Source organism: Sciurus vulgaris, assembly GCF_902686455.1.
Source record: "Sciurus vulgaris genome assembly, chromosome: 3".
NCBI lineage: Eukaryota > Metazoa > Chordata > Mammalia > Rodentia > Sciuridae > Sciurus > Sciurus vulgaris.
The window spans coordinates 49119579-49137625 of record NC_136463.1 but is presented as its reverse complement, the minus strand read 5'-3'; the positions used below and the strand labels follow the sequence as shown (position 1 = coordinate 49137625).

At 38.9% G+C, this 18047-nt stretch overlaps 1 protein-coding gene across 2 annotated transcripts in view; it reads right to left on the bottom strand.

Moving 5' to 3' along the window:
- ELAC2 (elaC ribonuclease Z 2) overlaps positions 1-10125 on the bottom strand; it is a 28521-nt gene extending 18396 nt beyond the window's left edge. The window contains exons 1-8 of one of the 2 annotated variants that reach the window (XM_079135291.1): positions 9835-10125; positions 9179-9229; positions 8971-9041; positions 7941-8005; positions 6712-6769; positions 5813-5881; positions 4322-4447; positions 2874-2932 (exon numbers count right to left, since the gene is read on the bottom strand). In XM_079135291.1, the coding sequence (XP_078991417.1) occupies positions 2874-2932; positions 4322-4447; positions 5813-5881; positions 6712-6769; positions 7941-8005; positions 8971-9041; positions 9179-9229; positions 9835-10061 (726 nt within the window). In that variant the 5' untranslated portion in view covers positions 10062-10125. The remainder of the gene's footprint in view (positions 1-2873; positions 2933-4321; positions 4448-5812; positions 5882-6711; positions 6770-7940; positions 8006-8970; positions 9042-9178; positions 9230-9834) is intronic. The other variant, XM_079135292.1, reaches the window with a different exon arrangement.
- Positions 10126-18047: the final 7922 nt, after the last annotated feature.

Genomic DNA, 18047 nt, shown 5'->3' with positions numbered 1-18047 from the left:
AAAAAAGAAGAGAACAAATTGTCCCAAGCAAACAAAGATATTTCAATAACAGAATCCATGGATACTCCAGTGGAAGAAATGTCAGAGAAGGAGTTTAGAATATACAGTTAAACTGATCTGTGAAGTAAAGGATGATGTAAGACAGCAAACACGGGTAGCAAAACATCACTTCAATAAAGAGATAGAGATTCTGAAAAGAAACCATACAGAAATCCCTGAAATGAAGGAAACAATAGACCAAATTAAAAATTCAATAGAAAGTACCACCACCAAACTAGACCACTTGGAAGACAGAACTTTGGGCAATGAAGACAAAATACATAATCTTGAAAATAAGAGTGGAACACAGAGAGAAGATGTTAAGAAACCATGGACAAAACTTCTCAGAATTATGGGATAACATGAAAAGGACAAATTTAAGATTTATCAGGATAGATGAAGGCAAATTTAACACTTATCAGGATAGATACAAACCAAAGGAATGCACAATCTTTTCAATGAAATAATATCAGAAAATTTCCCAGATCTAAAGAATAAAATGAAAAATCAAAAACAAGAGGCTTACAGGACCCCAAATGTGCAAAATTGCAACAGACCCACATCAAGGCACATTATGATGAAAATGCCTAGCATACAGAATAAGGATAGAATTTTAAAGGCTTTGAGAGAAAAATATCAGATTACATATGGGGGGAAACTCATAGAGACTTCAGCTGATTTCTCAACCCAGACCCTCAAAGCTAGGAGGTCGTAAATAACATATACCAAGCTCTGAAAGAAAATGGATGTCAACCAAAAATCCTATATCCAGTAAAATTAAGCTTCAGATTAAAGATGAAATAACAACCTTCCATGATAAACAAAAATTAAAAGAATTCACAACCAGAAAGTCTTTACTTCAGAATATTCTCAACAAAATATTCCATGAAGATGAAATAAAAAAAGAAAAAAGAAAAAAGTGAAAACTAGTAAAGGGAGGAACTACACCAAAGGAACAGTCAAGCAAAGGAGAAACTAATTCAAATTAAAAACTAGATGTAAGCCAAAATGACCAGGAACACAAATAATATCTCAATAATAACCTTGAACATTAATGGCCTAAACTCATTAATCAAAAGACACAGACTGGCAGATTAGGTCAAAAAACATGACTCAACAATATTCTGTCTCCAAGAGACTCACCTCATAGGCAAAGATATCCACAGACTGAAGGTAAAAGGATGGGGAAAACAATATCACTCACATGGATTGTGTAAACAAGCAGGGGTTTCTATCCTCATATCAGATAAAGTGGACTTCAAGCCAAAGTTAATCAGAAGGGACAAAGGACATTTCATACTGCTTAAGGGAATTATACATCAATGAGACATCACAATCATAAATATTTATGCTCCAAAAATGGAGCATCTATGTATATCAAATAAACCCTTCTCAACTTTAAGAATCAAACAGATCACAACACCATGCTACTGGGTGACTTTAACACACCTCTCTCCCTACTGGATAGATTTTCTTAAAAACTAAACAAAGAAACTCCAGAACTAAATAATACAATCAATAAGTTAGACTTAACAGACATATATAGAAAATTTCATCCATCAAGGACTGAATACACTTTCTTCTCAGCAGCACATGGATCCTTCTCTAATATACACCATGATATGTAAGCTATCACATATAGTGGCATACAGCTGTAATATTACCTTAATATATTTTTAGCATCTATAGGGTTATTTTGATAGCTCCCTTTCCATTGATATTCATTTTTGTGTTCTTGCTTTTTTCTTGATTAGACTTGTTTGATTTTTATCAAATTTAAGCTGTATTACATCTTCTCTATTTCATATATTTCTGCTCCTACTCTTATTTTTTCCTTCCTACTACTTAATTTGAAAATAATTTGATTGTTATTCTAGCTTCTTTCTGATACAAGTACTTTAAGTTAGAAATATGCATCTGAGTACTTTTTCATCCCAAAGATCCTGATACTTTAAGCTTTTGTCACTTAGTTCAAAGCACTTTTTACTCACCTTTCTTGTGCTTCTTCCTTGACCTCAGAGATATTATAAGTGAGCCATTTAATTTTGAAATAGTTGAAATGGAGGTGGGGTTCTATATATCTTAAGATGATGGATTTCTAATGTAATAAACCATGAAGGAAACACCATCTGCACGATTTCAAATTTTTAAAAAAGTAATGGAAATGCTTTTTAGTGCTGACAGTATAGCCCATCCAGTAGGCTTTGCAAGGGGAAAGGCCAGGGTTCAAATTTCCAGCACCGTGGGATTGAAAAAAAAAGAAATGCTTTTTATATTGATTGTATTGGTTACATACATGTCAAATTGGTCAAATTGCCTACTTCAAATATGTGCATTTTATTGTACTTCAATTTTACCTCAATAAAACTATGGGGGAAAACACACCATAAGATCTTAAAAAATAGCTTATTATAATAAAAATTTTTAAATGGAATTTGGTTAATTTCAGAATGCACATTGAGGCCCTTGTGAATACAATTAAAATTGATTTGATAGTGACATCTTAACAATTATAGTGAAATGAAATAAAACAGGAGTTTGAATAAAAGTCTCATTGATTAGCAGGAAAAAAAGTACGGCTGCCTTCAACTATTTCTGAATTCCAAAAGAACCAATCACAGGCAAATATAAAAATATAAATAAACTGATGAAGCATTTAAAAGAATATAAACATATAGATAGTATTTTGAGAAACAGGATATCTGTTTCTCTTAAGCACATGTAACTTAGGAACTGTTACTTTCAAATTACTGCAGAATTGCTAACCAAAGGTCCCCAACCACACCAACTATCACATGCTCACTTACAGCCTGAATTTGGAAGGATTTTCTTACCTTACAGACAAAAGCTACCACCAAGGAAGGGTCTCTCCCATCTATTTTCTGGTTAATACCTGAGGAAAAAACACATTCAATTATTATAAGGTAAAAGGGAAAGTTATATTAGACTTCATAAATTGACAACATTTGACATCTAATTTTACTTCATAATAAATTAAATGGGTAAAGCCATCCCAATACAAAGACTGAAAAAGCTGAGCCTGATATTCTATAGACTTCTTTTTATCTTATGCTGAGATTTTAATAAACAAAAATACAAAGCTCCAATCAGAGAAACTTCAGAATGGCAAGTAAAATTATTTTTTAAATGGCCCATTTTACATAGGAATGAAGAAAAAGAATTGTGATGTGCTTCGTAAACAAGTAAAAGAACATGAAAAATAAGATTAATGCTCCTAAAAGGCCTTCCTGCAGGGACAATGTGGTTGTCAGTCTTTACCCATCCCACCTAAAAAAGAGGGCACTCAAGTTTTGTCTTTTCTTGGACACCAGACAGACACATCTCAGGACAGGTGCAGGAACTGATCAAGCTCTGCCCAACACTGGGCAAAAGAATCCTTGAGGAGTCCAATTCCTTTGATACATCTAACCTTGGACTTTTAATTCTGTTCCCCAGTAGGTTTTCATTTTGAAAGAAAAGGTATAGATTCATTGATTTTACTGCTTTGCTCAGCTTAGTGGCTACAGTTTTTGCATTGCTGAAAAACTAATATGTATCCATGTTCCATTAAAGAAAAATACAAAAGCCGTGTGTTATGAATGACTTTGCCAGGTCCTGCTCTTCTCTGGCTAAACTGAACACAAGGCTGTAAACCTGCCCTAAAGCTCAGTACTACCACCTTGGTGACAACTCTTGCCAAGGCATGAACTGCTAAGAAAAAAGTATCTATTCTATACACATAGCTTTCTGATGATAATAATTCTAATTCAGAGCATTGAAAGGCAAAGAATTGTCATTTGTGACACCATGAATAGAATAGGATGACATGCTAAGTGAAAAAAATCAGATACAGAAAGACACACTATGATGTCACTTATATTTGGAAGCTAAAAATGCTGATATCATAAAAACAGAATAGAAAGATGGTTACCGGAGGCTGGGGGTAGAGGGAGAGGGATGGGGAAAGAGGACATGTTGATCAAAGTATACTAAGTTTTAGTCAGCTGGGAATACATTTTAGTGATCTGCTATACTGCATGGTGATCACAGTTAATGATAATGTATTATTTTTTCCAAAATTGCTAAGCATAGATTTTTAATGTATGCATCCAAGAAAAATAAGTTGGTGAGATGTGGTGGTTATGTTGACTGAACCTTTCTACATCTATCAAAACATCTCTTTGTACCCAATAAATACACATAATTATTTGTTGATTAAACATAAATTGAACTTAAAAACAATGCATTAAGACACATAAGTCCTTTCCCAGCAGGGTTATACCATTGCCATCTGGAAGATGCTGTTCATTTTCAGTTGATCCTGAGTCTGTAGACTGTTCTGGGCTGGACCTGCGAAGAGACCTTTCTGGGCTCTTTGATAGCTGGTGTTCCCCACATCTCTGTTCACCTGGACAGTACAGGAAACCACCAAATAACACACTGCAGAAGGTAAGCTCATAGTCAAAGCCCAATGGTCACATATGGGAATGCAAGAGGGCCAATCAAATCATCATGCCTTTTACTATAGTAGCAAATAATTAGTTATTAGTCTACCAAGTCTCTGGGCTTATGTCTTACTCATCTTTATACTTCTGCTGAGCTCAGAGTCTTACCCACAGAGGGATTCAATAACATGAAAAGGTGACTGAAAAGTATGCGGGCTAGACTCTCCATAAACAAACTTCTCCATGAGAAGGAGAGTTAAGTCCAAAAAGTCAAGAAAAAATAAAAGTTGCTGCTTTAAGTAGCTGAAGTACATCTGTTGATCTCAACGGAACCCATGTTTGTTCCTCCGTGTATGTTCATTCACAGGGCCCACTGGGCACCGAGAAAACAATGATCAGAAAACTGGAACAAGTTAAGCATTGATCAAACAAAAACATGTTACATATAAACTGTTAAATGATATGAAGGGAAGAATAGGGTGCTAGAAAGAAACAACAGAGACAACTCAGGCCAGCATGAGGAGTTGGCAGAAGGGGTCCAAAAAAATCTGATTAGGAGTGAGCTAGGCAAAAGAAGTTCTACTCTCTCCATTCTCTCACTGGTCTATAAGCACTGTGTCATTGCTGCACCACACCTCTCCCCTCCCTTCTACTTATGATCAGCGTAGGCCTCATTTCATCTCTTGCATTTATAGATGTTCTCATCTGCAACCTCTTAGCACTTGGCAAGCATCATACTAGTTAGCATTGTTGAGAAAATGTCCTTACAAGTCAATATTCTCTTCCCACATAGGTAAAACTCACACAGACTGTTTAAACAGACACAAGGACCAAGGTGACATACAGAGTGGCCCTATTCCCAAGTCAAACCATACCATTTGGCTTTGGAACCTGAGAAACTTTATAGGAGCTTCTGAGTCCTGATAACACCCTTCTAGATTGTAGTTATTGATATTTATTTAAAAATACTGATCTTCAAGGATCTTGAAAGGAGGGTACTAAGATCCATAGCAAACAAACCCAAAGCAATGAATGTGCAAATCTGAGTGCAGCCTACTTTCTGACAGTGCTTGATTATGAAATATTCCAATGCATAGTCATTATTAATATTCATGAGTTCAACATTATTATATCCTACAGATATAAGAATATAAGCTTCTTAAGAACAGGAACCAAATCCTAATTCTTCAACTTAATTTCCCAATCATGCTCAGAACACAAAACAGAATACTCAAAGTAATTATTCCAAAGTTTTTGGTTTCACCCTCATTTTCCTTTCTCAGGACCTACACCCTTCTACCCCTGGGAAACCTGGTTTTTATACTCACTATATATGGGGACTTGGTGAACTGTCATGGTTTCATCCTTGTATTCTGGTGCAGAGTGGGGCCGCACAGCTGCATGAAAACCACAAGTCAGGAAAGAAATTATATTAGTAAAACCACATGAAAATGAACTTTCAAGATCAGCAACCATGAGCCCCTGAATTCTGGTGGAAATCTGCCATTAAAACTGGAGTTTCTGAGTAGATTAACATTTTTAAGGAAAGAAACAAAATAGTATTTTCATCAGCCATTTATATTTACACAGTCAAATGAAAAGACATGCTGTGATCATTGGTAACTATCCATTAAAAACAAATTTTAAAAAGAAACCAATACTGTATTCAAACTTAAGAGTCCTACATTAACATACAAGATTATGATGTCAAAGAATCAATCATCTCAATTATAAGAGCTGGTATACATTTTGAAATAAAAGACTAGTGTGACTATAAAAGAGGAACATTAACAAGTCAAAGATGCACACTGGCTCTGGGTCAAGGTACCTGCTAGCATCCTCAGAAGTCAAGTACTATGAGCCTCCAGACATAAATGGGGCCAAGGTTCAGCCACAAAGATGGCTGCAAAACCTTCACACCTTTATTCCTCCTGCAAGGAACTCAAAACACCAAGAACCACCTTTTGGACTAGGAAAGGAGACTTGAAGCCTGCATGGAGAATGTAATATGCCCAGCACATGTGTAGGCGCACATGGTTTAAAGTACTCCTATCTCTCTACCCAGTATTTTTGTGGTATCAGATGAGGAAACAGAAATTGCAACAATTTTAAAATGCCATGTCATGCAGATGAAGTATTTGAGTTTAAGATTTGAATCTGGTTTTAATGGATCCTATAGAGCATATATGAGAAAGAAATATTGACAACAAGTCAGTCAAGAACATACCCAGGTCTATTCCTTTCAATGGACCAGAAAATATTTTGATTGCTTCTATATATTTTTCCTAAGAAAAAATAAAAATAAATGGTCAAACAAACATAAAATACTGCACTGTGTTTAAATATATAAATGGAATCAACAGATAATGAACATAAAACAAATGTGAATAAGTACTTTGAACTTTATACAAATAATTACTGTATCCACTATACACTAAATGCCAAGGATTTAGCAGTGCAAAGGACATAAGCCCTTACTCCCATGAATCTAATGGAAGAGACAAAAAAAAAAAAAAAATGATGACACAAACATCTTAATGGCAATTATGGTTTTGTGCTCCACAGGAAAAATGAAAAATTCATGGGGCTAGGGCCAACATATCTGGAAAGACAGGACAGAAGGAACTGACCTTTTGGCTGAGCCCTGATGTTTGGTAAGGATATAAGCAGGGATGAGAGGAGGCAGAAGAAATTAATGCACAGAGGACAGCATGAGATGGGCAGGAGCTTTGGAGGGACAGTGGGTTAGAGTTAGCCCTTGTAGTTGTGGCTTGGAGACAAAAACAGATAAAATGTGGACAAGGGCTGGGGCCATTGGGAACTGTAGGCCATATCAAGGCATGTGGATTGTATTACACTGGAGAGCAGCTCCTGAAGCATTTTAGGTTGGGAAGTGACTGTATTTACATCTTAAAGAGTTCCCTCTAGCTGCTATGTGGCAGATGGATTACAAGGAGGCAAGAACAGAAATGGAAGATTACTGTGTTAGACAAGTGTGGCTGACAGATAATCAAGGCCTCAAGGAGATGGAAACAAATAAATTAATTTCAGGCATTATTTTGGAGATAGTATTAATAGTACTTGACTGGTATGAAGATGTCTGAAATTTAATAAAGAATAAAAATCATAATTTATTAAGTACTTACTTGGCACCAAACATCTAAAAGGTGATTTAGTGCTTGATATATGTTGCCTCATTTAATCTTTAACACATTTATGAAACATAGTCACTTTATAGATGAAGAAACAGACTCAGAGAGGCAAATACCTCATTCAAGGTCAGAGAGTTGATAAGGTTTTGAATTTTGTTTTTTTTTTTTTTTAACTTGAAAGGTGACGTGTTTACTGCATTACCAGTTATATCTGGAAGGCAGAAGGCTGATGTGCAAAAATGAACATTTGTAATGAACACTAAGAAAGGAGGAGTTGGTTTTGATAGGTAAGGAAGAGACTCACCAGTTGTGGAGGTCCAGAAAGTACACACTTTGGAAGCCCGGTTTCCTTTAAAGTAAGAATCATTCCTAAAAAGGATGAATACAATGAGATCTCTGAACAATTTGACCTGTAGTTACTGCCCAGCAGAGCAGAACCCCTTACTTACGTAGTTATTCATCTATGTGTCCTCATTCCAGCTTCTAAACAGTCATTATATATGTCCTCACTCTATATAGTCATTAGGCAACACTTGGAGAGTGGAAGTGATGCTAGCCAGAGGGACAAGGGACACCAATACTTCTCAAAATGCCTCTGGAATAGACGAAATTGATATAGGGAAAAGGCAGTGTGGCACCCACTATGTAAAATTTTCAGAGGCGCTCATTCTCATAGTTGTACAAGTGAAGGGACTGCCTTATAGTTTGCACCATAGGCACCTCATGTACATCACCCCCGTCAGCTCTGAAAACAGGGACCAGTCTAGTATGTCACTCCTTCCTACTCACATTACCAGGCTTATAGAATTTGGTTGCAAAACAGTTTTGATCTTCTCATTCAATGGACATGAAAAATGAGATACCCTGGATAGTGCATGACTGAGTACGACTGTTGATACTGTTCATGATAAATATATCTACTTTAATCACTACCACTACATTCTTCAGTTAAACCTCTGGCACAGCAACATAAGAAACCATGTGAATACTAACACTAGGAGGTAGTGTTCACATTAAACCTGTCCGAATGAGTTACGGCTTTCTATCTGTAGAAATGGAGATTGAATCCAGAGGCACTCTACCACTGACCTACATCCCAGACCCTTTTATTTTGAGATTGGGTTTTGCTAAGTTGCTGAGGCTGGCCTCAAAATTGTGAATCTTCTGTCTCAGCCTCTCCAGTAGCTGGGATTACAGGCATGTGCCACCACGCCCAGCTCTGAATCACAGCTTTTGATGTTCTGTACTGCAGCTGACTGGGCCGGCATTAAAAAAAAAAAAAAAAAAGTTTAAAAAAATTCCAACTCCTCTGAGCCTACAAAGAATATACTCACCACACAATCCCCCAACATTAGACCAGTGCATTCGTGTCAGGAATATGTTGTCCAAGCGAGCAACCTTCAGTCTAAGAAAGAGAAAACATTTCAGTAACAGAAAAGGGATTGACTAAAGACCATTTCTGTGATAGAAACACACCTGTCTCTCATCTCAGTTTTCAAGCCCCATGACCATCTCCATCCCAAAAGCAAATTGTTGACTCACTTGTGCTCCTGCATGAGTCTCTGGACGCCTTCTCCGCAGTTGAAGAGATACCTAAGGAAGGAACATTACCAAAAATACTCAGAAAAGCCTATCCTATAAATCTCTGACACCAGTAAAAATGCCTTACTGTAGACTGTGAACCAAACAACTAAAAATCTAGCGAACTGACTTCTATTAGGACAGTAGGTTTGGAACCATTCTTAACAGAGGGCAGGAGACACGGAGGCCTGTATAGAATGACTGGAGGCAAGATGGGACTTCTCTCCCATCAGCTCATTTACAGATTTGTCTAACCAACCATGAGACCGGCTTTGTGGTGCAGGGAAAGAAAATGCCAAGAGTCAGCCCTTGGCTCAAGGGATAGGAAGAAAGAGGACGTTTAGACTCACGTCTGAAGTTCTTCATTGATGCCTGAAAACCTTATGAATCAAAAGATGTGAGGCATCCAGGATCTCCCCCCACACTCCCACAAAAAGTGCAGAACCATTGCAACAGTGAAATCTCACACAAGTGGAAGTGGGGCAAACCCGAGTGAGACAGATGCCGCGATGCTCCCGGGCTACACAGCTCCGAGAGTCCCTCGGGCGGGGCGGTACGGGGATCAGTAAGGGGTCGTCGCAAGACACCCGGTCGAACCCCGGGCACGGAGCACTGACCGGTTGTACTCCGAGAAGACGTAGAGCGCGGAGCCCGCGTCACGGTCGCCAGCCGCCACTACCTGCAGGTACACGGTGTTCGGGCCCCCAGGGCCCCATGACGGGCCGCGCTTCTCCCGCGTGCGCAAGTGTCGCAGGGGGTCCTTGGGCGGCCGCTGGCGGCGGGGGGGTCCCTGGGACATGGTGCGCCCGGCCACGGAACGCAGCAGCGAGCGGAGCGCCCACATGCGCCTGTCTCCACCTGGGCTGAGAATGCAGCCCGTCACCTCAGTCGCGTGCCCCAAGCACCGCCCCTGCACTCCGCATGGCGGGTCCAGCCAATCATGGTACAGGGAAACGATAGGCCCGCCTATACAAGGCTACGCACCCAATTGAGAGGAATCTTGCCTCTCCGGGGTTGTCAATCGGAGGCGGCCATAGAGTGAAGGAATGCTAGAGCGCCGTGGGTGGCTCCGCCCCTTGTACTATTCCTGCTTTCTGTTTGTCAATTTTTTCCGGAAATTGTCTTTAGCCTAGGGCGGAACTTCCGGAGGCGCGGAGCCAGAGAGAGCAATACTGGGAAAGGGTTGATGTATTAGAGGACGATTGCGCATGGGGTTCGAGTCTCATCTCCTTCGGTTGCGAGCGGTGTCTTTAGGCACATCGTCCAGAGCTTTGCTTTGTTCTTCTTTGTGGTGATTATGAGGATTAAGTGCGAGGAGATAAATTCTATTGAACAGTAGTATAGGCGCTTTAATCCATCGTAATTCGTGTGACTACAGGTTTGAAAAGATTGTTCTTACTGGCGTTTGGAAAGTAAAGGAAAGCAGGAGTTAAGAGAGCAAACTCTGGAGTAAGGGACCTTGTATTATTTATTTGCTCAGTGATGTTGGCCTCTGAGCCTCGATTTCCTTATCTGTAAAATGGGGTTGTATCATAAAATATCATAACTGCTTACTTATGATATTTAGATCACATAATATATTGACAGCACTTTGAGTAGCACAGCTACAGAAGAGGCAAATTGAAGAGAAAATAAAAGTGTTTCAACCCACACAAAGTAGATTTAAAGAAACTTGTGGCTGAAGAAATGTTGCCAGGGACATCTGGGGAATAGATATTCCATTGTGTGCCCTTTCAGAATCAAAGACTTACTACCCTTCTACATAGCTAAGGAGGATTTCCCCTTGAGAGGTTTCGGTAAAAGTTACTAGAAATACAGGGAGCTCCTGTGAATGGGGGAAGTTATTTATCTGGAATCTCTACTCACATAAAAACTGGTTATGAAAAAGTACCGCCCCATGTGAAAACAAGTTTTGTGCTTGAAATAACCATCCAGTGAGGGGCAAGAAAACTACATTTTTTTAAGAGGGCTTATGCACTGGAAAGATTATGATACCATTGTCAACCTAGAATAAAGTCAACTCAAGAATAAGGAGCATTGAATTTATTTGGGACTAATTAGCATTGCAATCTGGGAAAACGTAATCAAACAATATTGAGAATGCACTTTGAGGTTTTACAAGATGGTGGCTGTACTTACAGCTTCACACTGCAAGGGGGCTGGAAATTGCATCAAGTGTTAATTAGGAATTTTGATTGGTGCTGGCAAAAGTTAAACTATTTTATAAGAAAGGAATTAGGTGTGGTCTCAGTATTTAGGTTGTTTGAATGAGGGGGATTCTTGTACAGAAGGCCAGCAAACTCAACATCTGACTCCATTTTTAAGTGCTCCCAAACAATGCTACTCCATTTTGATTTTTTCCTTGACACTTCCATCCCATAAGTATTCAAAATAAAACAATACAAAATTTTTTAAGTATTAGGAAGTGCAATAAAATTTGATTTTTCCCATGATGACTTCTTTGACCTTTTAAAAAATATATATCAAATTCCACACAGAGAAAGCAAATTTGGTTTCTCCATTTCATTGGTGCCCCAGCTACATATCCATCAGGTTATCCCAAAATTCTTTTTTTTTTTTCAATATAAATGAGTTCATTTTATATGTACAGTTGAAATGTCTTTTTTTTTTAATTGTAAACAAAAGGGATACATGTTGTTTCTCTGTTTGTACATGGCGTAAAGGCATACCATTTGTGTAATCATAAATTTACATAGTAATGTTGTTTGATTCATTGTTATTTTTTCCCTTCCCCCCACCCCTCCCACCCCTCTTTACCCTCTATACAGTACTTCCTTCCTCCATACTTGCCCCCCTCCCTAACCCTAACTCTAACCCTAACACTAACCCTTCCCTCCCCCCCATTATGTGTCATCCTCCACTTATTAGCGATATCATTCGTCCTTTGGCTTTTTGAGATTGGCTTATCTCACTTAGCATGATATTCTCCAATTTCATCCATTTGCCTGCAAATGCCATAATTTTATCATTCTTTATGGCTGAGTAATATTCCATTGCATATATATACCACAGTTTCTTTATCCACTCATCAATTGAAGGGCATCTAGGTTGGTTCCACAGTCTGGCTATTGTGAATTGAGCAGCTATGAACATTGATGTGGCTGTGTCTCTGTAGTATGCTGATTTTAAGTCCTTTGGGGATAGGCCAAGGAGTGGGATAGCTGGGTCAAATGGCGGGTCCATTCCAAGTTTTCTAAGGAATCTCCACACTGCTTTCCAGAATGGCTGCACTAATTTGCAGCCCCACCAGCAATGTATGAGTGTACCTTTCTCCCCACATCCTCGCCAACACCTGTTGTTGCTCGTATTCTTGATAATCGCCATTCTAATTGGGGTGAGATGGAATCTTAGGGTGGTTTTGATTTGCATTTCTCTTATTACTAGAGATGTTGAACATTTTTCCATATGTTTGTTGATTGCTTGTAGATCTTCTTCTGTGAAGTGTCTATTCATTTCCTTAGCCCATTTGTCGACTGGATTATTTGAATTCTTGGAGTAAAGTTTTTTGAGTTCTTTATAGATTCTGGAGATTAGTGCTCTATCTGAAGTATGATTGGCAAAGATATTCTCCCACTCTGTAGGCTCTTTCTTCGCATTGCTGATAGTTTCCTTTGCTGAGAGAAAGCTTTTTAGTTTGAATCTATCCCAGTGGTTGATTCTAGCTTTTATTTCTTGTGCTATGGGAGTCCTGTTAAGGAAGTCTGATCCTAGACCAACAAGGTGAAGATTTGGACCTACTTTTTCTTCTATAATCTGCCGGGTCTCTGGTCTGATTCCGAGGTCCTTAATCCATTTTGAGTTGAGTTTCGTGCATGGTGAGAGATATGGGTTTAGTTTCATTCTGTTGCATATGGATTTCCAATTCTCCCAGCACCATTTGTTGAAGAGGCTATCTTTTCTCCATTGCATATTTTTGGCCCCTTTGTCTAGTATGAGAAAATTGTATTTATTTGGGTTTGTGTCCGTGTCCTCTATTCTATACCATTGATCTACCTTTCTATTTTGGTACCAATACCATGCCGTTTTTGTTACTATTGCTTTGTAGTAGAGTTGAAGATCTGGTATTGCAATACCCCCTGTTTCACTCTTCCTGCTAAGTATTGCTTTAGCTATTCTGGGTTTCTTATTCTTCCAGATGAATTTCATAATTGCTTGCTCTATTTCTGTAAGGTACACAATTGGGATTTTAATTGGAATTGCATTGAATTTGTATAGCACTTTAGGTAGTATGGCCATTTTGACAATATTAATTCTTCCTATCCAAGAACATGGAAGATCTTTCCATCTTCTAAGGTGTTCTTTAATTTCTTTCTTTAGTGTTGTATAGTTCTCATTGTAGAGGTCTTTCACCTCTTTTGTGAGATTGATTCCCAAGTATTTTATTTTTTTTCGAGGCTATTGTGAATGGGGTAGTTTTCCTAATTTCTCTTTCTGAAGATTCATCACTTATGTATAAAAATGCGTTGGATTTATGGGCATTGATCTTGTAACCTGCTACTTTACTGAAATCACTTATGAGTTCTAAGAGTTTTCTGGTGGAATTTCCAGGTTCCTCTAAATATATAATCATGTCATCAGCGAACAGGGATAGTTTGAGTTCTTCTTTCCCAATTCGTATCCCTTTAATCTCTTTGGTTTGTCTAATTGCTCTGGCCAGAGTCTCAAGAACGATGTTGAATAGAAGTGGTGAAAGAGGGCATCCCTGCCTTGTTCCAGTTTCTAGGGGGAATGCTTTCAGTTTTTCACCATTTAGAATGATATTAGCCATGGGCTTAGCATAAATGGCCTTTACAATGTTAAGGAATGTTCCCACTATCCCTATTTTTTCTAGTGTTTTGAGCATGAAGGGATGCTGTATTTTATCAAATGCTTTTTCTGCATCTATTGAAATAATCATGTGATTCTTGACTTTAAGTCTATTAATGTGGTGAATTACGTTTATTGATTTCCTGATGTTGAACCAACCTTGCATCCCTGGGATGAAACCAACTTGATCATGGTGCACTATCTTTTTAATATGTTTTTGTATGCGATTTGCTAAAATTTTGTTGAGAATTTTTGCATCGATGTTCATTAAGGATATTGGTCTGAAATTTTCTTTCCTTGATGAGTCTCTGTCTGGTTTAGGTATCAGGTTGATATTGGCTTCATAGAATGAGTTTGGGAGGGTTCCCTCCTCTTCTATTTTATGGAATACTTTGAGAAGTATTGGAATGAGCTCTTCTTTAAAGGTTTTGTAGAACTCGGCTGAGAACCCATCTGGTCCCGGACTTTTCTTTGTTGGTAGGCTTTTGATGACTTCTTCTATTTCAGTACTTGAAATTGGTCTATTTAAATTGTTTATGTCCTCCTCGTTCAGTTTAGGCAATTCATATGTCTCTAGAAACCTGTTGATGCCTTCAAAATTTTCTATTTTGTTGGAGTATAGATTTTCAAAATAGCTTCTAATTATGTTTTGTATTTCAATCCTGTCTGTTGTGATATTTCCTTGTTCATTCCAAATTTTAGTGATTTGGGTTTTCTCTCGTCTTCTCTTTGTTAGTGTGGCTAAAGGTTTATCAATTTTGTTTATTTTTTTGAAGAACCAACTATTTATTTTGTCAATTTTTTGTATTGTTTCTTTTGTTTCAATTTCATTGATTTCAGCTCTGAGGTTAACTATTTCCTGTCTTCTACTACTTTTGGTGCTGTTCTGTTCTTTTTCTAGGGCTTTGAGCTGTAGTGTTAGGTCGTTTATTTGTTGAGTTTTACTTCTTTTATTAAATGCGCTCCATGAAATAAATTTCCCTCTAAGTACTGCTTTTGTAGTGTCCCAGAGATTTTGATATGATGTTTCTTTGTTCTCATTTACCTCTAAGAATTTTTTAATTTCCTTCCTAATATCTTCTGTTATCCATTCATCGTATAATAGCATATTGTTTAATCTCCAGATGTTGGAATAGTTTCTGTGTTTTACTCTTTCATTTATTTCTAACTTCAATCCATTATGATCTGATAGAATACATGCTAGTGTCTCTATCTTCTTGTATTTGCTAACATTAGCTTTGTGGCATAATATATGGTCTATTTTAGAGAAGGATCCATGTGCTGCTGAGAAGAAAGTGTATTCGCTTTTGGTTGGATGGTATATTCTATAAATGTCCGTTAAGTCTAAATTATTGATTGTGTTATTGAGATCTATGGTTTCTTTGTTCAATTTTTGTCTGGAAGATCTGTCCAGTGGTGAGAGAGGCGTGTTAAAATCACCTAGAATTATTGTGTTATGGTCTATTTGGTTTCTGAAATTGAGAAGGATTTGTTTGACATACATGGATGAGCCACTGTTTGGGGCATAGATGTTTATGATTGTTATATCTTGCTGATTTATGCTTCCCTTAAGCAGTATGAAATGACCTTCTTTATCCCTTCTGACTAACTTTGGCTTGAAGTCCACATTATCTGAAATGAGGATGGATACTCCAGCTTTTTTGCTGAGTCCATGTGCATGGTATGTTTTTCCCCATCCTTTCACCTTTAGTCTATGGGTATCTTTTTCTATGAGGTGAGTCTCTTGCAGGAAACATATTGTTGGATCTTTCTTTTTAATCCAATCTGCCAGTCTATGTCTTTTGATTGATGAATTCAGGCCATTAACATTCAGGGTTATTATAGAGATATGATTTGGTTTCCCAGTCATTTGGTTCATTTTTTAAATTTTATTTATTTATTTGTTTGACACAACTTGTTTCCTCCTTTATTTGACAATTCCTTTAGGATAATTCCTCCCTTTGCTGATTTGCTTCTTTGTTTTTCATCTCTTCCTCATGGAATATTTGCTGAGAATGTTCTGTAATGCTGGCTTTCTTTTTGTAAATTCTTTTAGCTTTTGTTTATCATGGAAGGATTTTATTTCATCGTCAAATTTGAAGGTAAGTTTTGCTGGGTATAAGATTCTTGGTTGGCATCCATTTTCTTTCAGGGCTTGAAAAATGTTCCAGGCCCTTCTAGCTTTTAGGGTCTGGATTGAAAAATCTGCTGATATCCGTATTGGTTTCCCCCTGAATGTAATTTGGTTCTTTTCTCTCACAGCCTTTAAAATTCTGTCTTTATTTTGTATGTTCGGTATTTTCATTATAATGTGCCTTGGTGTGGGTCTGTTGTAATTTTGTGTATTTGGAGTCCTATAAGCCTCTTGAACTTGATTTTCCATTTCATTCTTCAGATTTGGGAAATTTTCTGATATTATTTCATTGAATAGGTTGTTCATTCCTTTGGCTTGTTTCTCTAGGCCTTCCTCAATCCCAATAATTCTTAAATTTGGCCTTTTCATGATATCCCATAGTTCTTGTAGATTCTGTTCATGATTTCTTACCATCTTCTCTGTTTGTTCAACTTTGTTTTCAAGGTTAAATATTTTGTCTTCAATATCTGAGGTTCTGTCTTCCAGGTGTTCTATCCTATTGGATATGCTTTCTATGGAGTTCTTAATTTGGTTTATTGTTTCCTTCATGTCAAGGATTTCTGTTTGGTTTTTTTTCAATATCTCTAACTCTTTATTGAAATGATCTTTTGCTTCCTGTATTTGCTCTTTTAACTGTCGATTGGTGCAATCAATCAACGCTTGCATTTGCTCTTTCATCATTCAGTGCGTGCATTTGCTCTTTCATCTCATCGTTTGCTTCTCTGATCATTTTAATTATGTACATTCTGAACTCCTTTTCTGTCATTTCTTCTGCCATGCTGTCACTGGGTTTTATTGATGTAACATCTACATTTGTTTGCAGCATTTTCTTTCCTTGTTTTCTCATATTGTTCAGGTATCAGAGGACCGCTGAGATATTGCAGATTTCCTCTATTGACTTACAATGTCCCTGAAGATTTCTATATATATCCCCCCTTAGCCTTCAGTAGGCTGAAGTCTTGGATGAAGTTGATAATGCGGTGCTCCACAAGGAAGCTGCCTCTCTAGGAGTGGTGGCCTTCAGGTGGGGTATAATCCCTGCTAGTGGGCAGAGGTGCCTCCACTTGTTGACCAATGGTCATCTAAAGGGGACCTAGGCTGTGGGCTGAGGCAAGGCCTGTTTGGGCCTGAGTCTCTGGTTTTACCATCCTTGTGGGGAAACGTCACCCAGCAGGGAAGACTCACCCGGTGGGGAGGTCTCGCTGGTCAGTTCCCTCCTAGAGGTTCCCCTCAATTTACAGCTACTGCCTGGGCTGGGCTGCCTTCCTCTGCAAAGTTCCCAGGGGCCCGGCCCTACCTCCTGGGCCTGGGAGCCTCACCCTTTGCAGATGACTCTCCTTAGGCTGCCCTTCCTCAGAGAATCTGCCCGCAGGCCTGGAACCTTCGCTCCGCCCTAAGCCTGTCTCTGTGCGGCTCTTCCACCAAGAAGCCTCCTAGATCCTGGGACCCTGCTCTGCACCTAATCGCCTGGCTATGCGGCCCCTCCTCTGAGCAGCCACCTGGGGCCCTGTACAATCGCTCTGAATCCCAGAGACCCGCCACACGCCTCTTCCTCCAGACAGCCGCCCAGTATTCCGGTGCGGTCACTAGGAGTCCAAGAAACTCACTGCCTGCCTCCACCTCCACCAACCACCCGTAGCCCTGGGCAATCAATCACTCCGAGTCGAAGTGACCCTCCCCGTTCCTCCTCCTTCTCCAGATAACCCCCGGGGTGTTCAGGAGCGGACGCTCTGAGTGGCTCTGAATCCACGTGACCCGCTGCACGGGTCCTCTGGGCAACCGCCCGGAGCTCTGGTGCAGCCACTCAAGACCAAGCGTCCCACCACGCTTCTCCTCCAGGCAGCCCCCCTGTGTTCAGGAGCTGTCACT